The 22842-nt window shown below is 40.7% G+C and overlaps 1 protein-coding gene across 2 annotated transcripts in view; it reads right to left on the bottom strand.

Annotated features, from left to right (window-relative positions):
* The window catches only part of PLOD2 (procollagen-lysine,2-oxoglutarate 5-dioxygenase 2), a 122103-nt gene extending 99666 nt beyond the window's left edge, over positions 1-22437 (bottom strand). Inside the window, exon 1 of one of the 2 annotated variants that reach the window (XM_065942304.1) lies at positions 22041-22437. In XM_065942304.1, coding sequence (XP_065798376.1) covers positions 22041-22155 — 115 coding nt within the window. In that variant the 5' untranslated portion in view covers positions 22156-22437. The remainder of the gene's footprint in view (positions 1-22040) is intronic. The other variant, XM_065942303.1, reaches the window with a different exon arrangement.
* Positions 22438-22842: the final 405 nt, after the last annotated feature.

Below are 22842 nucleotides of genomic sequence, written 5' to 3'. Positions count from 1 at the left end.
CACCAAAACTCATTATTGAGAACATCCCTATGATATTATTTCTGTTAGTACAAAACAGCAAACTATATATCCAGTATTGTTACATATTGGATATTGTTGTCATTGTTGTTCAGTCACCTAGGCATGTCTGACCCTGCCATCCCATGGACTGCAGCATACCAGGTTTCCCTGTTCTTCACCATCTCCTGGAATTTGCTCAAACTCATGTCCATTGAATCAGTGATGCCATCCTACCATCTTATTTTCTGTCGTCCCACTTCTCCTCCTGCCTTCAATCTTTCCCAGCATCAGAGTCTTTTCCAATGAATTGGTTCTTCCCATCAGGTAGCCAGAGTACTGGAGCTTCAGCATCAGTCCTTCCAATGAATAATTAGGGTTGATTTTCTTTAGAATTGACTGGTTTGCAGTCCAAGAGATTCTTGAAGAGTCTTCTCCAACCACAGTTTGAGAAGAGTCTTCTCCAACCACAGTTTGAAAGCATTTTATAAAGAAAACATATGAGGATACATGTACAGGAAAAGGTACTATCAAAATATTTTACATCCTTTAGTAATGATAGTGGGATTATGAACAAATTGAATATTTTTAAATGTTTTCATTTTCATTGGAACCAAAAATGCAATTTTTAAATGAAGTTATACCATTTTCATGAAGTTTGTTATAGCCAAGTACTTACTGATTCCTCCTGGTGCTTCACCATTTCTTACAAGAGCTCTGTCATTTCTTATTAAAACTTTCAGAATGATTTACAGATAAAAACATTATTAGAGAAGGCTAAACTGACAGCATACTGTGCATACATTATAGTATTGGGCACAAGTCATCAAAATAAACCCAGTTTCACTATGGGTTTATTTTTATCTTCATCAAAATTCAAGCAAAAAGTTTTGAAGTGTTTCATTTAAACATACACCCAACCAAAAAGCTAAACTTGCCACGGTAGCATATTAAACCTACATACGTGATTATTAACCAAACCCATCCATTTCCAATCTAGTTCTGTTTGTTTCTTCATTTTAACCCTTAAGAGTATGTACACATGATTGTCACAGTGATACAAAACAAGTGTAATTTTAAAATAGATGCCATTTATTGTCACAAATGACAAGCAAGTTATCACAAGTGATAAGCAAAACAAATATAATTTAAAAATAAATAAATGTCATAGGCAGTTGGAAAGAACTTAGAAAAGTCGAGTAAAATGAAACACATATCCATGTCCCAAGTCTAAGAAATTTTGAGGAAAACTAACTTCTAATTTTAATGTAAGACAATCTTCTGTAGATTTGCTCAGCAGAACTTTCAGCCACAAGGCTATTTATAGCTTCTGCTCTGAGCAGAGAAACTACAAATGTAAAAAAGCGTTAGATGAAAACCAAGCTTTCAATAAAAATCACTAAAAATAAACGTATAATTATGAAGCATAGTTATGGTGATTCACAAAGGTTTTGGGGGTTTGTTTGTTTGTACTTTTGCTTTCATGAATACTTAACAAGTGGTGTCAAATAAAATCCTTCCCTCCTAAATGAGCTAGAGTTTTTCCATTATCTCTTGACCTTTGCAAATTCCAAAAGCCTTGAGTAAGTCCCAGTTGTTTCATCTCATAAAAGACACTTTAGCCAGCTAAATACTTACTGAAATTAACAGGGTGTTGTATAAGATGAAAGGACTAGAAAATAAAAATAAATAGCTGGAAGTGAAACAAACACTGTAAAATGGTAATTAGAGATAGCTACACTGCATTGTCCCCACATAAGCTAGGAACCACTCGGCTGGCCTAAAAATGGAGGGCAAGGGGAGGTGAATTCTTATTACTTACTTACCTTTATTTTATGGCTTTATTTCATTTTTCCATGACTGTCTTCAGTAATTATTGAAATTTAGGAAAGTAATAATCTTCAAACTTTATAAGAGAGCCCTTCTTAAGAAGCTGAGCCTGTGTTTCACGTAATGCTGAGCCCACATTTGCATTCCTATTATCAAAAAGACATAGATTTCTAAAACTTTTGAATGCTTTCTCAAGCTTCAGGGAGAACAATTACTGAGGTAAGTTATGGAAAAAATAACTATTAAAGCTACATTTCCCCAACTCCTTTGGAGCTAAGCTTCTAGATGAAAATCATGCCCCTCTTTTCAGACACCTTACTATGAAATTTGGAAGAGAGATGGGCTTCCCACCATTTCTGGCCATTTCTATTGATAAACACAGTCAGGAAGACATGGGGTCACCCTCCCTCAGTGTTCCAGTCTTCCACTTTGTGGAGCAAGAGCAGGAGGGAGACACACAGATAGGTATGCAGCAGAGGCAACGGTTGAATTCTGCTTTCTAGAGTCTAGTCACCAGCTTCCAGTGCACAAGTCAGCGGAGGCAGCCTCCTGATCCCAGGATGCCACTTAGAGCCACATACTTATGCCTCAGTAGTCCTAATGGAGGCCTTCTGGTTCCCCCAGTTGGAAATGAGATACTAACCTCTTAGCTTGATCAGCTCTCTGCTGTTCCAGGAGTCAAGGCTGGAGACTCAGCCTTTTCAGCAGTTGTGTAACCCCATAATTTCTTCTGTCAAATCACCTCCTGCTCAATACATCTAGATTGGCCTCTCTCCTGAACAGAGCACTGGCAAACAGAGGTGCCCACTTGCCTCATCAGCTGTGACTGATGCGGCATGTGTTGTCTGACTACCCTTCTGTAAGGTCTAAAGGCAAAGAAACTTCCATAGGCTTCAAGGTCTGAGGCACAGCAATTCACAGATGTGGTACCAACAATAAGAGATACTGTCTCTGTACTCTTGCAGTTTAAAATCTAGCTGAGAATATGAAGTCAGTTCACATGAAGAGGCTGATAATAACATACTAAATCTCCAATTAAGTAACAGATAATAAGCTAGCAAATAATATTGCAGGAGCCCAGCACAGACAGGGGAACAAGAAACTAGGAGACACCTTGTATAGAGCATCTAATTCCCCCAGATGCAGCTTCTTGAATTGGAGAAACAGAAACAGTAACGAGAGAAAGTGTTAAAATGGGTCATTTTTAAGAAAGTCTCCCATTCTGGACTTCCTTGGTAGCCCAGTGGTTAAGAATCTGCCTGCCAGTGCAGTGGACATGGGTTCGATTCCTGGTGCGGGAAGATTCCACATGCCCTGGGCAACTAAGCCCGTGCACCACAACTACTGAACCCAGCACTCAGAGCCTGTGCTCTGCAACAACAGAAGCCACCACAATGAGAAGACCTCACACCACAACTAGAGAAAGCCCAGATGCAGCAATGGAGACTCGGTGCAGCCATAAATAAACACATTAAAAAAATTTAAGTTCCCAGCTCTAAATGCAAACTAGTACAGACACTATGAAGAACAATATAGAGATTCCTCAAAGAACCGGAAACAGAACCGCCATACGACCCAGCAATCCTACAGCTGGGCATACACACCAAGGAAATCAGAATTGAAGACACAAGTACCCCAGTGTTCATTGCAGCACTGTTTACAATAGCTAGGACACGGAAGCAACCTAGATGTCAATCAGCAGACGAACGGATAAGGAAGTTGTGGTACAGACACACAATGGAATATTGTGCGCTAAGTCACTTCAGTCGAATCCGACTCTTCCTGACCCTTTGGACTGCAGGCTCCTCTATCCATGGGGTTCTCCAGGTGAGGATACTGGAGTGGGTTGCCATTTTATTGCTCAGTTATAAAAAGACCGCATTTGAGTCAGTTCTAATAAGGTGGATGAAACTGGAGCCTATTATACAGAGTGAAGTAAATCCAAAAAAGAAACACCAAAACAGTATATTAATGTATATGTATGGAATTTATAAAGAGGTTAACAACGACCCTATATGCAAGGCAGCAAAAGAGACACACACGTAAGAAACAGACTTTTGAACTATATGGGAGGTGAGGGTGGGAAGATTTGAGAGGATAGCATTGAAACATGTATATTACCACATATAAAACAGATGACCAGTGCAAGTTTGATGCATGAAGCAGGGCACTCGAAGCCAATGCTCTGGGACAACTCACAGGGATGGAGTAAGGAGGGAAGTGGGGGGGGGGGTTCAGGATGGTAGGACACATGTGTACCTATGGCTGATTCATATCGATGTATGGCAAAAACCACTACAATATTGCAAAGCAATTATCTTCCAATTAAAGTAAATTATTTTTCTAAAAAGTTCCCAGTTCTAATAAGATAATTTTTGGAGAATAACATGGAAAACTGTCATCAAAAACATGAAGGGACAAAACCAAAGACTTGAAAATATTATGTAGAGGGCACTTTGCTTGTGGTCTAGTAGCTAAGAATCCAGGCTTCCACTGCAGAAACATAGGTTTGATCCCCAGTTGGGGAACTAAGATCCCACATGTCTGTGGTATGGCAAAAAAAAAATACAACATTTAAAATTGAAAAAAAAAAAAATGGTAATTTGGATTTTGACAGTGGGAAGAAACTGGAAAAATAGAAATGACTTTAAAAAAAATAAAATCATGGTATCTTGCCTAGATTAAGGAGTCTAAGTATGCATTATCAAGTGAAAATTGAGAAATAACGATAAGCACATTTGGAAACAGGGACAGCACAGGAAGTTTCTAAAAAAGGCAGTAAAATTGGAAATGTGCCATTAGACTAGAGCAGAGTTTCTCAGCCTTGGCTTTACTGACATTTGGGGCGAAGTAATTCTCTTGAATTCCCTGAAAAAGGGAATACTCCAGTATTCCTGCCTGGAGAATCCCACAAACAGCAGTCTGGCAGGCTACAGTCCCTGGGGTTGCAAAGAGTCGAACATGAATGAGTGCCTAAGTACACACAATTGTCTTCTGCTGTTCATTGCCAGATGTTTTAGCAGCATCCCTGGTCTCTACCCACAGGATGCCAGTAGCACCCATCCCTCAACACAATCAAAAATGTCTCTAGACATTACCAAACATTATATGGAGGGGGGAAAAAATCCCCAGTTGAAAGCTACAAGCCTTAAGAAAAATTAGTATGGAGCAAATTAAGAGCTTCACTGGTGACTCAAACAGTAAAGAATCTGCCAACATAGGAGACCCAGGTTCGATTCCTGAGTCAGGAAGATCCCCTGGAGAAGGAAATGGCAATCCACTCCAGTATTCATGCCTGGAGAATCCCATGCACAGAGGAGCCTGGTGGGTTACAGTCCATGGGGTTGCAAAGAGTCAGACATGACTTAGCAACTAAGCAACAATTTAACAATTTAAGAAGCAAGTATAACTATCTCATTCTGTGGTGTTACCTAGACCTGGAGCTGTGACACACAATAAATGGAGAAGAGGCCAGGGCAGGTGGGGTGGGTGGGAGGGGCAGGAACAGGGGGCAGTGGGGAAGCTATGTGAACAGGAGTACACAAGTACCGTCTTCAGGGGGAGCCCCTCAGCACCAGTCAACTATCATCATCTGCCCTGTGGGAGGGCAAATCCAAGATCTCCTAGTCTCCTCCCTGCCCCACCCATCCCAAGAGAAAGAAGTTTCAGACTTTTAAGTAAATTTTCCTGATTTTAAAAACACAGGATTTAGTTCAAGTTTTCTGAAAAACAGTAGGCAGGCTGAATTTTGCCTTCAAGCTGCCAGAGTCCAGATCTGCAGTCTGGACTACAGACCAAAATGACGATAGCTTGAAGGGGTGTTTAGGAGAAATTGATGGATCCTGACCAAATAAACCAACTGTTAAAAACCAGTTTGGAGAACAGGGAGCAAAAGTGAACTTGAATAAGTATTAGACAATATGATGGAATGACTGTTGGGTGTGATAATAGCCTTAAGACTATGTCTAAAAAAAGAAAAGCCTTATCTCTTTGAGATATTCAAATATATACATATATGCTTTCCACTACAGATGAAACAGACAAACAAAAACAGAAAGAGAAAAAATAGTGGTTAAAATTCAACATATCTGAATATCAAAGGAAAAAAGAGAAATGAGGAAAAGTGACTTCAAAATTCTGAAATCAAGTAAATAATCAAAGAACATCACCGAAGAAACTATACTGCTAAACTTATTTATTTTCTTTGGGTTCCCCTGGAAAAAGTTGTCTTTATAGTTTAACTTGTTAAAACTTATTTTCTAGTATTCACTGACAGCCTACACTTTCCTCTCCATTATCAATCAGAACACAAGAATTCGTTTCATGCATCATATGCTCCACTTTAAATAATATTAATGGGAATTGCACTCTTTAAAATAATACATTTAGCTAGTAGCGCTGTTGAGCAATTTCTGTTTGCAGACTCTGTGCTAAGCCTTTCACTGGTGTTAGCATATTTAATCCTCAAGTCAAATGCAGAAGGCAGTTACCATTTTAAACTATGATTTAAAGAGGTTAAGTAACTTCTTTCCAGGACAATCAGCAAATAAGTGGCAGACATGGACTTTAAATACAGATTGATACCAAAACCCATCTCCTTAGCATTATCCTATACTGTCTTCCAGACAGAATCTTTCATAATTAGCATATAATCAGTTGTGAATATCTGGCCTTAAAATAAATCATTTTCCCAGTAAGTCAGGTAAGCTCTGACTTGCCTTCAACTTCCATTTGGAGGTGTCTAGCCCCTTCCTGAATGGTGAACCCTCTCTGGCTGTATTCAGAAAGCAAACCTCCCTTCTATAATGCCTTTGCAATTGACCCATTGTTTGAAGAGCAAACTAGTATCTTCCTCAAGCTCTTAATAATATATTCAGGTTGAAAGTGGGATCAGAACAGCTTTCCAGATAATTCAAAGCACAATGGACTTGCACCTCAGTTTATCAGAAACTCAAGAAATGTGAAGCAATTTCTTCCACCATGGAACACACCCATGGATGGCAACACAGAGTCACAGTGTCTAGGTGTCTGAACCTCTGCCAATCACCACAGCAACCAGCTAATTCCTTGTGGTCAAATGTAAAGCAAATCCAGTACTGCACATTGTCAGTTTGCACAACCCACCAGGATCCATGCACACAAAACTGCAGCGTCAGAGTCACATAGAGCAACAATGGCTGGGATGTACAACATGCTATGCCATCACTTAGCATAATCCAGGTAAACAAATGCCTCATATGAAACTATTCAAACCTATATTTCCATTTAGGGCATGTCCAGTTTTACATAAGCAAATTTCCCCTCTGACAGCATTTGAAGCAGTGGCACTTTCAGGTATTTCTGAATTAAGTGCCTGAACCCATTAGAATCACATATTGTATAATTTTCTAACAGAACCGCAAGCAATTTCACGTTCTCTTCTCCACTTCACCTCCACCTCCTGTCACACAGTAAGACTCCTCTTCACACAATAAGACTCATTTTTCACAAGGATTTTCTACAATTCAGATATGCTCTAAACTCATTCAAACATGCACCATTCTGATACCTAAGAAAAAGTCATACCTTTCATCAGTGAAGAACTTAAATTCAATTTTAGAAAAGGAGATATAACTGTCCATTGTGAGCATTTCTTAGGTTTACATATATGGCTTAAAATAAGCTTCTTAGTTTATCTTTTGGGGGCTTCTCAGTGGTAAAGAACCCACCTGCCAATGTAGGAGATGTAAGAGATGAGGTGTCAATCTCTGGGTTGGGAGGATCCCCTGGAGGAGGGCATGGCAAAAATAAGCTTAGTTTATCTTTTACCTCAACCTAAAAAAACCTTTCTTACCGACTCAGCCATAAACTGTAACCCGCCATAGTGCTGTTGTCACTGGTGTAATAGAGTCATTCAGGAACTTGCTATGGAGAAGAAAGACTGGGCTATTTAGGATTATATACCCTGCAGAAAAATTTCATGCTCACACTTGAGAGACATGAATACATCAACTATTTTATAATAATACAAAGGTTAATTATTTTAATGAAACAGACTTTTGTTCAACCTTACCTACTCTACAGGAGAAACATCTGCTAAACAGATAAACATACCTGTTTATTTGCTAAATAACAGTTAGTCTCCAAAAACAACATCCAGATTAAATCTTTCTGTAATTTTTTTTTACAGTCTTACATTTGAAAAGGTAACAACTGTATGTTTTCAAAACTAAGCCACCCTCTTTCCCATCCAATTGTTTTCTTTGAACTGCTTCCTTCAATTTACATAAAATCCATCTACAGCTGTAGGAAAAATAGCCAGAAAAAGAGAAGAAGCAAAGGACACCACCACCTCCTCCAAGGTCTGGGTCCAAGACTGCATCCATTCCAGGGGTGCAAACAGATTACTGTGACATTGATTGAACAATACATCAAAGAAAAGTCCAGATCAAATGGCATTCCAAATTTCTACTCCATTCTCAAGGCTTAATAATTACCTCAGGATTTCCCTGGAGGCTCAGTGGTGAAGAGTCCACCAACCAAAGCAGGGGGCAAGGGTTCAACCCCTGATCTGGGAAGATCCCATATGCCACAGAGCAACTAAGCCCATGTGCCACAAGTACTGAGCCCACATGCCACAACTACTAAAACTCATGGCCCAGAGCCCATGCTCTGCAACAAGAGAAGCCACCACCTTGAGAAATCCACATACTGCAACTAGAGAGTAGGACTTGCTCACTGCAACTAGAGAAAACCCTGCACAACAACAAAGACCCAGCACAGCCAAGAAATAAAATGATATTTATTAACAAAAAGCAGTTATTTCTGTGAGTAGCAAACACTATGCATACACAACACAATGCTTACAAAAGCTTTTCTCCCATGAGCTGATTTTCTTTTATTTACCTTGCTTCTAGTTTACTACATGCAATCATATTTTCAAGATATTTAATGCCTCAAAAAAGTAGATCTAGGTGATTTGATAAGTGTTTTAGAACAATTTGGAGAAGCACTTCCAATTCTTAAACAGCACATTTCAATTAAAAAAAAAAAAAATTCAACTTCAAAGGAGTTACCAGCCTCATTTTTGTAAATCAACAAAAATGGACTTAGGACTGAAACAGAGAAATATAGTTATTTTTTAAAACAGTTGTTTGTGCTCACTCATGTCCAACTCTTTGCCACTCCATGGACCATGGAATTTCCCAGGCAAGAATACTGGGGTGGGTTGCCATTTCCTCCTGCAGGGTATCTTCCCAACCCAGGAATGAAACTCATATCTCCTGCATCTCCTGCATTGGCAGGCGGATTCTTTATCACTGAGCCACCTGTGAAGCCGTTGAAAACAGTTTATAGTATTTAAATGTACTGTAGGATATATGATTCTCCTCAGAAGATGGAAAACAGCTTCATATAAACACCAGATTGTTTCCTCCTCTCACACTGAAACACTTGGAATATTTTTAAATGTAAATTTAATTCTAGTTATTCTTGGCCTTACTTACTTACCTCTAACTCAAAAGTTATTTAGAAAAAAAACAATATCAAAGCCTAAATCCAGCTTCTGACAGAATAATTAAAATCTGAAAATACAAACAACTTTGTATCTATGCTTTCTTTGGCCTAACAAAATTATTGATAGTTTCCTTGATGCCTCTTTCTGATTCCTGAGGCACTTTGTCTCCACTACACATCCTGACATTTAGAATTTCAGAAACATCAAAGAAGAGAACTAGAGAGCATACATTACAAAGAAGTCTGGAGAAGAAAGGTAACTGGCTATTAGTGAGTGAAAGGGTTGGAACTTAGATGTAGGTTTCCTGATGCCCAGGTGTCTATGGTCTTCCCAACAGGCCACTTCATCATAAGTGCCCTTTTAATTTGTTCAGTTTTAATACATATTATTTTTCATGTAAGCAGCTTAGAATTTCAATGTGGAACCACACTGAGCCTGATGAGCTTTTTGTTTTTCATGGTTTTCTACTTTTTCTCCACATAAGGCAGCTCAGAACACAGACTAGACATTCAATTAATACTCATTGAATTAAATTTTCAAATATTAATTGTCACCCACACAGACCCTTTCTCCCACATCACCTGGGTGTCCTGGAATTCAATTCGATTTACCCAGAATTAGCACAGACCCAACAGGTTAAGGACTCAGTCCCATAAGTATTCCCATTTCAGATACCATCACAAGCAGAAGGATCTCAGGTTATCCACAACTTCTGCCTGACTTTGCTACAAATCAGAGGTTCCCAAGACTCCTCTCCATGGGCTCAGTAATTTGCTAGCAGATTCAGAGAACCAAGGAAAATAGTTGACTTACTACTGCCCATTTATTACAGAAGATATGTGTTAAAGGATACAAAGGAATAGCAAGATGAAGAAATACATAGGGAGAGGTCTACAGGGTCCCAAGGGTGAGAGCTTCTGTCCCCATGGTGTCAACTTTACACCACCTTCCTGGTTTGTAGATTCAGAAGCACTCCAAGTGCTGTACTTTGGGGATCTCCATAGAGGCATTCTGCAGAAGTGCACCGGCTGCGACGGACCGCGCAGAAGCATGACCGTGAAGTGCTACCCCTTGTCCAAGGTCAGGGGTGGTGACAGAGAGTACCAGGCTGCGACGTTGCAGGAGAGGTCGAGAGGAGCTACCCCACGTCCAAGGTCAGGGGTGGCGCCAAGATGAGCTACCCCACTTCCAAGGTCAGAATTCCCCAGGTCGGTAGGTGCCCAATGTGCTACTGGAGAAATAACTCCAGAAAGAATGAAGGGATGGAGCCAAAGCAAAAACAATACACAGTTGTGGATGGGACTGGTGATAGAAGCAAGGTCGGATGCTTTAAAGAGCAATATTGCATAGGAACTTGGAATGTTAGGTCCATGAATCAAGGCAAATTGGAAGTGGTCAAACAGGAGATGACAAGAGTGAATGTTGACATCCTAGGAATCAGTAGACTAAAATGGACAGGAATGGGTGAATTTAACTCAGATGACCATTATATCTTCTGCTGTGGGCAGGAATCCCTTAGAAAAAATGGAGTAGCCATCATGGTCAACAAAAGAGTCTTAAATGCAGTACTTGGATGCAGTCTCAGAAATGACAGAATGATCTCTGTCTGTATCCAAGGCAAACCATTCAATATCACGGTAATCCAAGCCTATGCCCCAACCAGTCATGATGAAGAAACTGAAGTTGAATGGTTCTATGAAGACCTACAAGACCTTTTAGAACACACAAAAGAGATGTCCTTTTCATTATAGGGGACTGGAATGCAAAAGTAGGAAGTCAAGAAACACCTGGAGTTAACAGGCAAATTTGCCCTTGGAGTACAGAATGAAGCAGGGCAAAGGCTAATACAGTTTTGCCAAGAGAATGCACTGGTCATAGCAAACACCCTCCTCCAACAACACAAGAGAAGACTCTACACATGGACATCACCAGATGGTCAACACCGAAATCAGGTTGATTATATTCTTTGCAGCCAAAGATGGAGAAGCTCTATACAGTCAACAAAAACAGAGACCGGGAGCTGACTGTGGCTCAAATCATGAACTCCTTATTGCCAAATTCAGACTTAAACTGAAGAAAGTAGGGAAAACCACTAGACCATTCAGGTATGACCTAAATCAAATCCCTTATGACTATACAGTGGAAGTGAGAAATAGATTTAAGGGACTAGATCTGATAGACAGAGTGCCTGATGAACTATGGACTGAGGTTCATGACACTGTACAGAGACAGGGATTAAGACCATCCCCATGGAAAAGAAATGCAAAAAGGCAAAATGGCTGTCTGAGGAGGCCTTACAAATAGCTGTGAAAAGAAGCGAAGCAAAAAGCAAAGGAGAAAAGGAAAGATATTTCCATTTGAATGCAGAGTTCCAAAGAATAGCAAGAAGAGATAAGAAAGCCTTCCTCGGGGATCAGTGCAAAGAAATAGAGTAAAACAACACAATGGGAAAGACTAGAGATCTCTTCAAGAAAATTAAAGATATCAAAGGAACATTTCATGCAAAAATGGATTCAATAAAGGACAGAAATGGTATGGACGTAACAGAAGCAGAAGATATTAAGAACAGATGGCAAGAATACACAGAAGAACTGTACAAAAAAAGATCTTCATGACCCAGATAATCACGATGGTGTGATCACTCAACCAGAGCCAGACATCCTGGAATGTGAAGTCAAGTAGGCCTTAGGAAGCATCACTTTGAACAAAGCTAGTGGAGGTGATGGAATTCCAGTTGAGTTATTTCAAATCCTGAAAGATAATGCTATGAAAGTGCTGCACTCAATATGCCAGCAAGTTTGGAAAACTCAGCAGTGGCCATAGGACTGCAAAAGGTCAGTTTTCATTCCAATCCCAAAGAAAGGCAATCCCAAAGAATGCTCAAACTACCACACAATTGCACTCATCTCACACGCTAGTAAAGTAATGCTCAAAATTCTCCAAGCCAGGCTTCAGCAATATGTAAACCGTGAAATTCCAGTTGTTCAAGTTGGTTTTAGAAAAGGCAGAGGAACCAGAGATCAAATTGCCAACATTCACTGGATCATAGAAAAAGCAAGAGAGTTCCAGAAAAACATCTATTTCTGCTTTTTTGACTATGCCAAAGCCTCTGACTGTGTGGATCACAATAAACTGAGGAAAACTCTGAAAGAGATGGGCATACCAGACCATCTGACCTGCCTCTTGAGAAACCTATATGCAGATCAGGAAGCAACAGTTTGAACTGGACATGGAACAACAGACTGGTTCCAAATAGGAAAAGGAGTATGTCAAGGCTGTATATTGTCACCTGCTTATTTAACTTATATGCAGAGTACATCAGGAGAAACGCTGGGCTGGAAGAAGCACAAGCTGAAATCAAGATTGCTGGGAGAAATATCAATAATCTCAAATATGCAGATGACACCACCCTTATGGCAGAAAGTGAAGAGGAACTAAAAAGCCTCTTGATAAAAGTGAAAGAGGAGAGTGAAAAAGTCAGCTTAAAGATCCATATTCAGAAAACTAAGATCATGGCATCTGGTCCCATCACTTCATGGGAAATAGATGGGGAAACAGTGGAAACAGTGGCTGACTTTATTTTGGGGGGCTCCAAAATCACTGCAGATGGTGACTGCAGCCATGAAATTAAAAGACACTTACTCCTTGGAAGGAAAGTTATGACCAACCTAGACAGCATATTAAAAAGCAGAGACATTACTTTGACAACAAAGGTTCATCTAGTCAAGGCTGTGGTTTCTCCAGTGGTCATGTATGGATGTGAGAGTTGGACTGTAAAGAAAGCTGAGCACCGAAGAATTGATGCTTTTGAACTGTGATGTTGGAGAAGGCTCTTGAGAGTCCCTTGGACTGCAGGGAGATCCAACCAGTCCATCCTAAAGGACATCAGTCCTGGGTGTTCATTGGAAGGACTGATGTTGAAGCTGAAACTCCAGTACTTTGGCCACCTGATGTGAAGAGTTGACTCATTGGAAAAGACTCATTGGAAAAGAGGGATTGGGGGAGGAGGAGAAGAGGATGACAGAGGATGAGATGGCTGGATGGCATCACTGATTTGATGAACACGGGTTTGAGTAAACTCTGGGAGTTGGTGATGGGCTGGTAGGCCTGGCGTGCTGTGATTCATGGGGTTGCAAAGAGTCAGACACAACTGAGCGACTGAACTGAACTGATAGAGACTTCATCCCATAGGCAAGGTCAATTATTAACTGGTTTTCAAAACCCTCTCTCTCTCCAGAATATGGAGGGGTAGGGCTGAAAATTCCAAGCTTCTAATGATAGTTTGGTCTTTCTAGTGACCAGCCCTATTCATGAGCCCACCAGGAGTTATCTCATTAGAACAAAAGATGCTCCTATCACCCAGGAAATTCTAAGAGATACAGGAACTCTGTGTAAGACACTCTTATCACTCAGGAAATTACAAGGGTTTTTAGGAGTTTTATGTCAGAAACCAGGCTCAAAGACCAAATATTAGCAGGAACTGGGGAGTAGAGACCAAACTAAATGTATATTTTTTATTATCTTACAACGCAGTAATATTTTAGCCACCTGATGCAAAGAACCAACTCATTGGAAAAGACCCTGGTGCTAGGAAAAATTGAGGGCAGGAGGAGAAGAGGGTGAAAGAGGTGAGATGATTGGATGGCATCACCAACTCAATGAACATGAGTTTGAGCAAACTCCAGGAGATAATGAAGGACAGGAAAGCCTGGGAGCTGCAGTGGATGGGGTCACAAAGAGTTGGATACAATTTAGCAACTGAACAACAATAACATTTAACTAATTATGGACTTGGTGGATTCCAAGCCTGGAAAAGAAAGATCTGTCTGGGTAAAATAAAATGGTGAGAATAACTGAGAATTGGGATGGAAGAGTGGAGAAAGGAAAGCTGAGCAAAGACACATAATCTATAAATCCCTAAGGATGTGCCAGGTATGCAAGCCTTTAACTAAAGTCAGAATAGGGCAAGAACTGTGAGTCTCTACTTTGTGTGTTCGTTGCTTTGCTTTTGGTGGTTTTCCAGTTTGGGGTTTTGTTTTGTTTTGCTCTTGGTTACCTAGTAATGTCACTGTTTAAAAAATTCCAACCTCGTTTAAACTAAGAAGAAAAGGAGAATTGTCCCTCTCTAGACATGACCGACAGGAATTTCAGAGGCTCTAGATGAGCAAGGCACTCTGGTCACAGTTGTGGTAGCGCAGGAGAGCGGGGGAGCGGGGAGCCTTGGAAGACAAGGGGCCTCAGAGCTGGCTTAGGCAGGACTGGAAAATCCCATCAGAGGGCTGGTTTACCATCTGCAGAGCAGCACTGTAGGACCTCCCCAGGGAACTGAATTAGGGAGGTCATTTGAATCTTTCTGCCTGCAAACTGTTAGCCAGGTAACTTAAAAAAAAAAAAAAGAAATTAATTCTATTCATATATTTGCTTTTTTTCTTTGGCAAGCTAAAATAGCCACTGGTGTTTAGTATACTCCTGGACCCAGGAAGAAAGGATTAAATGTTTAAAGAATCAGTTTGAGAGTGCATTTTAAAAATCTAAAAATAAATGGCTTCCTTCCTGGCACATTATTGACCAGGGGATTGAAGCAGGAATCAATGCCTGTGGCCAGCAATTTGTTATGTAAGTGAATATTGAAAAGTTTACAGTCAATAACACTTGGGTAACAAAAGACATATTAATAAGTCTCTGGTTAATAATATGCTAGCCACATATGTGGCGCCTATAAGTAATTAGCAACTTAGGCTCTGTAAAGGTTGTACCTTCAAACCAGTAAAACAGACTCGTCTATGACAGAGCCTCACTGATGGGACACTGGCTCTATGTTGGGGATCTGTGTCACCGGAACTAAGATGCAGAGTTTCTAGGGCTTTTTCTGAACAATGTCCCAGAATCAGGAATTCAAGGCTGCCAGGATTCCACGTATTTCTTCCACTTGCTGCTGTGCCCGCAGAGTGAAGCTGCATGGCATGATACATATTCAGTGTCCCCTTAGTGCCCCAGAATATCTGGGTCTGACCGGGGCTGGTGATGAGAGCAATGAAAACTGTGTATGCTTGCAAGTTCCTTCCTGCCATAAGAATCTTTACCATATAACGTTCACATCATTAGAAAAGTAGAACCACCGCACTTTTATCAGAGGAAAATCCTCTCTCTCTCTCCGTGGAAGAAATGTTGAAATAGATTAGCAGTAACTAGAAAAATAAACAGAATTCCTTTTAAAAATTTAAGTACGTAACCCTAAAGTAAATGAGTAGATGATCGTTTAATGTAGTAACACCAGGACGTCTATGCATTCAAAATAATAAAAGTAATATTAAAATCAACATAACAAATGAGTTTTAATTATAACTGTATCCCATTTTATAAATTCGATCATGTTTGCTAGAAGAAGCACTTTTCCTGACCATTTAGCCCCCTCATTTTAGCTGTATGTCCTTGAAAATTCTTATTTGTATTAAAAGTTTTATAAAATGTATTAACAATAATAAGCATGAAATTACAATGTGTTTTCTTCTATTTCTAGTGAAGATTTTGATTATAAGGTAAAGATTGTCTATTCACCATTCATTCAAAATTTTCTCTTTAACTAAATAAAATGTACTTCCAACCCTATACAAACGAAATTTTAAACCAAATTTTTTTGTAACAGAATATAAAGAGTAAACAAAGTATATGTCCACACTAACAAATTAAGCATCTTTGCAAATAATCACATCTTTAAGAAATAAATTTAAGGCAGGAAATATATTCATATTTCAATCAGGATAAAAAATGGTTGTTATTTTCCAAACACTGCTACAATATACTACTAACATAACCAAGGCCTGAAAAATACTTATCAATCCATCTAGTAATTAAATATGTAAACGCACTCACCTGAATTAGTTTTTTTAAGAGATTTATATTTAAAAACTAAATCAAAATCATTAACAGATGTTGATTTGCCTCTTTCAACACACAGAAGCAAACATGAAATGGAAATTTTTCCCCCAAGTATAAAATAACATAGCTCCAGTCTTGGAATTTTGTTTTAAATAAAGTTATCCTGAATGGGAAACATTAAAACTAATTTAAGGTTTCTGTAATTTTATTTTATCATAATCAGTATTTTTTAAAGGAGCACTCTTGTGACACGGTTAAGAGGGTAGTAATAAACTCAGCAGCACCATGATCAAACACAGGTTGCAACATAATAGACTGTAAGGTAGTAAGGAGCAAATCAACTATGTTTCAGTTTTTAAAAAAACAGTAAGTAGCATAATGACAACAAATCATAATACACTATTTATAATTCTATTCCTCTGCATAACTATTTCTTGGCTAATTAAAATCTCAATTGTTGTGAAAATTAGATCTGTTATTTAAGTTTAGTTTAGTGAGGCAAACACTGCAGCAAATGCAAAGAAGTAAAATGTAAAAGGATATATCAATCATTTTAAAAGCAGCAATTTCAGTTTAGCCTAAGTTTTACAGCAATGGTTGAAGAATACTCATTGATAAATGTGCTAAATATTTCCTCCAAGGAATGAAGCCACAAATTAATATCCAAGTTTCCAGACCAAATATCTAGAACACACAAAAGCTCTGAAGAAGAAATATGCATCTCCTTTCCAATGGACAACAGTGTTTTATTCATTTTGTATCGTAAGCACACTATTTACACCAAAGTACATGTCTAGTTAGCATTGAACACCAGGTTTAAAAAGATGTAACAGAGAAGCTCTCTGTTTGAATTCAAAATGCCACAGAAATCACTGGCGAAGTCTAAAATGAAAAACAGCCCTCTCAAATGCCGGAGCCAGCTGCTACTGTCCACAATCCGACTCTTTCCAAGGGGAACAGCAGATCTGCAGGAGACATGGCTTAAGTCGGAACATCGTTTCCTGAAAGTGGGCAAAGGGTTTCTGTACAGGCCTGAGGAAATAATTTCGAATGTGCAGGCCATACAGCCTCTGTGACAATCACCACTCCACTCTGCCTTGTAGTACCAGGCCAGGCACAGATGATACGTTAATGAATGAATGTGGCTATGAGCCAATAAATCTTTATGGACCCTGAATACTGGACTTCATATAACTTTTACATGTCATGATATGTTATTTTTCTTTTGATATTTTTCAGCTTTTTAAAAATATGAAATCCATCAATAGCTCACTAGCCATACAAAAAAGCAAGTAGCTGTTTATAGTTCACTGGATTTGGCCCATGGGCTGTAGTTTGCTACAAGTATCAGCAAAGGGTTTTCTTTAGGCTCTGTCTGTCCCTTTCCCCTCCACTTACACAAACCTACAAATTAGTGCTCTTTAGCAAAGTGGCCCTTTTGCTTCTTTCAGATCTCTGATGCCCAGTTTCTATATTTTTCCCATAGGTCCCAAAAGTCCAACAGAACAATGGTCAGAAAAGACATGGAGTGTGGCCTGAAGAAAGGGTAGAAGCCCTCTTCTTTTGCTTTCAGCTATCTGATCTTCTATAAATGACACACCATCCAAACATCCATTTCACTGTCTATAAGAGGATCATGGTATCCAGCCACGTGAAAGAATTTTTGAAGCTGTGATTTTACATTGAGAAAGGTAGGTAGAGCAGAAAATGCCACATGTGGAGGAGAGTTGCCAAAAACTTGTTCAGAAACAAGACCTAGCTTGATGTTTCATGGGTAGGTTCCTTGATCATGATGGTGTGTGGGTCCCAGGGAGAGAAAGTGAGTTTAGTTAAAACCCCAGGGAAAGAAACAGCTAGCAATCCCACTGACTGCATGCCACTTTTCATAATTCTTCAAGGTGACCTGAAACATATCAAACATTAACAGAGAATCTTCTTTGTGTTAAAAGAACAGGAAAGGTAGTATGAGGAGCATAAAAAGGAAAAAGACTCAACCCGCAGGCCAAAGAATGTATCATTTATTAAACATAAACATCTATCTTACAAAGCAGATATGGTTTGTATAAATCAACAGCATTAAGAAGTTAGAAAAAGAGCCAAAAAAAGAAAAGATAGTAGGGGGAAGAATTTCTTAGGAGCTAGATTTAAATAAAAAACAGAATTCCAAGGAGAACAGACACAAATTTGAGAGACATGTACACGTACATCTAGGGTTATAGGATATGTTGATTCTCAATTTCACCAGATATTACTAATTTTTCTCCAAAGTGTTGTGCTTCCATTGACAGTTTGAAACTTCATCCTCACAAAGTTGGTGTGATCAGAATTTATTTTTTAGATGCTTTAGTCAATGTGATGGGTAGAAAAGGATATCTTAAATTTCATTTTCATCTCTGGTCCTCTCATTCTCCCGAATTGTTTCATATGTCTATTTTTATATGAACACAAGGCACAGGCTGGTCAGTCTATATGGCTGGAACCCAGGACACAGAAAGTACACAGAGGACAAGCCTCCCTCTCTTCTTCTGGAGGTTTCTCCAGGACCTTGGTCTTTTCCTCTCCACCCCGTAAATTGCCAGTTTACATCAGCAGACAGGGACAACCTTCCCTTTCCTCCATGAATGTGCCAGGGTAAATTAAAGAGTTTATAAATGAACATGCTTGAAAAATACTGGTCTTGACAGAAACATCTGAAACCACTTCCTCCATTTTTCCCTAAGACGTGGTTTCTGCCCAATTTAGACCATGGATGGTCAAGGTACCTTAGAAAACACACAAAATGTTGATCCAGGTCTGGAGACTTGATTAGAAATCCTTGGCAGCAATACATTCACTGTTTTCTTTCTCTCACTGAGAAGGCAGAAAGGTGCAGGAAACATAAATTAGGGAATGAACTTGATTTGCTGACACTCATTAGGAGGGTTTTGCCTCGAAAGCTCCCATGGAAATAAAATTTTAAGGCAAAATTCCTATAAATGATTCTAGGAGAAAATGATTCTTTTTAACCAAATCCTCTTCAGAGTCTTTCCATGTTGAGAATAAAGTGGCAATCAAACAGGAATGAATGCAGTACATAGCAGAACTCTCAGTCAAGAGAACAAAAAGCAGTATTTTCAACTTCAGTTAACACACAGCATCAAAGCTAGGAAAAACTACAGTCCAAAAACTGATTAATGTGATTCGAACAGTACATTCTCTACTACAGTGGAAAAACTGAAAATCACTATAAATATTTGTTTCCAAAAGAAAGCGTTAGTCGCTCAGTCATGTCCAACTCTTTGCGACCCCATGGACTGTAGCCCACTAGGCTCCTCCGTTCATGGGATTCTCCAGGCAAGAATACTGGAGTGGGGTGCCATTCCCTTCACCAGGTGATCTTCCTGACCCAGGGATTGAACCCAGATCTCCTGAACTTCAGGCAGATTCTCTACCGTCTGAGCCATCAAGGAAGTTTAGAGTGGCTAACATCATCCTAGTAATACTATAATACAACATGGCCTCAAATACAAATGGATTTGTCTAATCCAATGGTTCCCAATCCTGGGCAAATGTGTCCCTTGGAAGACATATGATTATTTTCCATTTTGAGACATATATCATATTCACACCTGAAGAAGGGTGCTCCTGGTATCCAATAGGTGGAGACAAAGGATGCTACTAAACATTGTAAAATGTAATAGTTATCTGGTTCAAAATGTAAATAAGGCCACAAAACCCTGGTCTAATCTATTTCTTCATGGCTAGCTGGGATATATTGGCAAAAATAGGGGGTTAGAGATGATAGTATTCCTTAAACACCTCCTATTGAGTAAGCTAGACAACACAGAGTTCTGAAGTATGCTTGATACTGACATAAAGTTTTCAATTAAACAATTTTCAGTTGTAATATATTAGAAAGAAAATGGAACACAATCCATGATTCTCCCTATGTTATCAAGCACTGTACCATCTATATATATATATATTAGCTTATCACATCTACTTATACAACAGTTCATAATCAAACTGGCAACTAGGGGCTCCACCTATTACAAGTCAATATATTTCTGAATTTATGTGATTCTGAATTTCCCATGCCCATTCACCAAAACCAGTCTTCAGATTTCAGCAGTGGGATTTATGTGGTCACTTTCTGAAAAAAAAGCATTCATATCTGAAATTTCCTTCTCTGAAGTCACAATCCATTCAAACTTTACAGTCCACCTCCACGAAACTTAAAAGTCAAATTAGGAAAGGAAGATGATTTTGAATGTAAACCTAAACGCAACCACAAAGAGATGTCTTCTACAAAAAGTAAGGAGTGCTGAGAATGAAGTGAAATAAAATATGCAAAGGCTGAAGAGGTCCCTCTAAAAGCAGCAAAACCCTTAGAGGTTATTTTATTTCCTAGTAAGTTTCCTTGGGTGTTTCAGCAAAGAGTCATTTTCCTGGGAATTATTCTCTGTCTCCAAGTTTGCTGAAGGCATTTTCTTGTCTAGATGTTACACTAAAAGATAATTTTAAAGTAATGAAAAAATTTTAGTTCAAATTTAAAGGAACCACAAAGGGTTGAGAAACTCACTTTGAAGCCATCACATATACCTGAGAAAAATAAAAGTATCCTGTAACTGACAAAAATCTATCTGAATGCTGAAGTTTCTCAAGCTAACAAAGCATGTACTGTTTGTTGTTTGGCAGGAATGTAGAAAGATGGGTAACGTACTCCACTGCAGTTTTCTGAAACACTTACAGATGAAGACAAATGTATTGCTTACATAGACTGATTAGGTTTTACACCAAATGTCAACTTCGGAATGTAGACCTAAAATAGAAATTTCTGTCCTTGTGCTTAAGTAAAATTCAAACAGAAAGAGCCCTATTTACTCACCTACCCCCAAAAGACAAAATGATCTTAATTAAAAAAAAAAAAAAAGCAATACAGAAGGACATTTAAATGCAAGATCTAATTTCAGAGAGCATTGAGCTAGTGTACAAAAGTGGAAAAGCCCAAGGATATCGCATGTGCAGTAAGTGGATGCAAAGTATGTTTCCACGAACATGTGGTGAGGTCCTCTTTAATCTTGCTAAATGTTAAAAAGTTGTGTCTTAGATGACCTTGACTCAACTATGGACTGCAGTTACAACTTCTGAAAACAAGGAACAGCATCAGGCTTAGGGAGAGTGTGCCTAAAGGCAAGAGAAGCGTTCCCTCCAAATCCCCTAGGAGGAAAGCTGCCTCCCGGAGGGAGGTATTGGGTAGCCAAGCCATCTTACTGAAAACAACCAAGGTTTGTGAGCGTTGTTTTTGGCAGGTGGTAGGTGTTACCGGCAGCTTCCTGGGGCGCTGGAAGGAATGTGTCAGCATCAATCAGAAAGTACACTGAGCCCCGTGTTAAGGTCACAGAGGGAGTACCGCCTCGTCCAGTAAGGATAAATCCTGCCAACTCCAGCAAAAGAGGAGAAAGTAAAGTTGCAGGAAAGGTGTTGGAACCCTGGGACCTCCAAGTCCAAAATGAAACCCCCAACTTGTGTTGAAGAAAACTTGGTGCGCTCTCCGGTTCCGGAGGATTCCAACAGCCCATGAGGGCGGATGCTCGTACATTCCTCCCGGGACCAGCACCGCCGGAGCTCAGTTCTGGAGAAGACCTGGGCGGTGCTGGGAAGGAAGAACAGTCCGCCCCACCCACCTCCACGGTCCTGGGGGAAGGATAGACTCGCTAAATCAGCCTCCGCGGACCTGGGAGGGACGGGTCCCCCTCCACCTCCTCACCTGGCGGGCCCCAAACGAAGGGCCAGCGGATGAATGAACCGCCCATCCGGCCCAGCCTCGCGGGACAGGGCGGCCCGCGGGAGCGCTCACCTGTGGGGATGCTGGAGGGCTTCTCGGAGTCTGCACCCAGGCAGGGATTCCAGGGCTGGAGGACCAGCGCCGCCAGGAGCAGCAGCAGCTGCGTCTTCACAGAGCACCACCCCATCTTCGGCCCCCCGAGGGCCCGCGCTGGCTCCGGCACCCCAGCCGCCCGCAGCGGCGCACTTCTCGCGAGAGCGGAGACCCCTGGTCCGCCCCGGGTCGAGGACAGCAGGCGGGAGCGGGCGGGCAGAATGTGCGCGGGGGACCGGCGGCCAGCAACGCGAGCGGGGCGGAGAGCGGCGCGGGAAACCCGGCGGTTTGGGAAGCACAGGGCGGCGGGCGCCCCGGGCGCCGCGGGCGCCTTATAGCCTCCCCGAGGGGGAGGCGACGGGGCGGGCTGCACCCCGGCTATTGGCCGCCGGCTGACCCGCCGCGCCGCTGCGTGCACTGGTCGCTTCGGCTCGCCTGCCCCAGCCCCACGTCTGGGATTGTTTGCTCCACTCCGACCTATTTAAGGAGCCGTCTGCGGCTACGTGTGGAGGCTCACGCAGGGCTTCTGGATGGAACCAGGAAGCTTGTCGTTCGGTTTGGGAGTGGGCCCGAGGCGGCGGGGAGGAGACGCCCGCAGTCTGGCCGGCGGGCGGCGCTCCCCGCTCCCTACTCTGAGTTCCCCCAGAGACCCGAGCTTCCCGGTAGCCTCAGAGGGTGCGAATCTGTTCTCCTCTGGATTTAGATCCTACCCTCGGGTCAGAAGCGGCTACAAATCTCGGTAATCTTGGCTGAGTGGGGCCTCGCCAGGCCTTGAGCGCTG

This window comes from Muntiacus reevesi, chromosome 8, assembly GCF_963930625.1.
Source record: "Muntiacus reevesi chromosome 8, mMunRee1.1, whole genome shotgun sequence".
NCBI classification, from domain to species: domain Eukaryota; kingdom Metazoa; phylum Chordata; class Mammalia; order Artiodactyla; family Cervidae; genus Muntiacus; species Muntiacus reevesi.
Note: the sequence above shows the minus strand (reverse complement) of the source record. Positions and strands in the feature narration are given on the sequence as shown.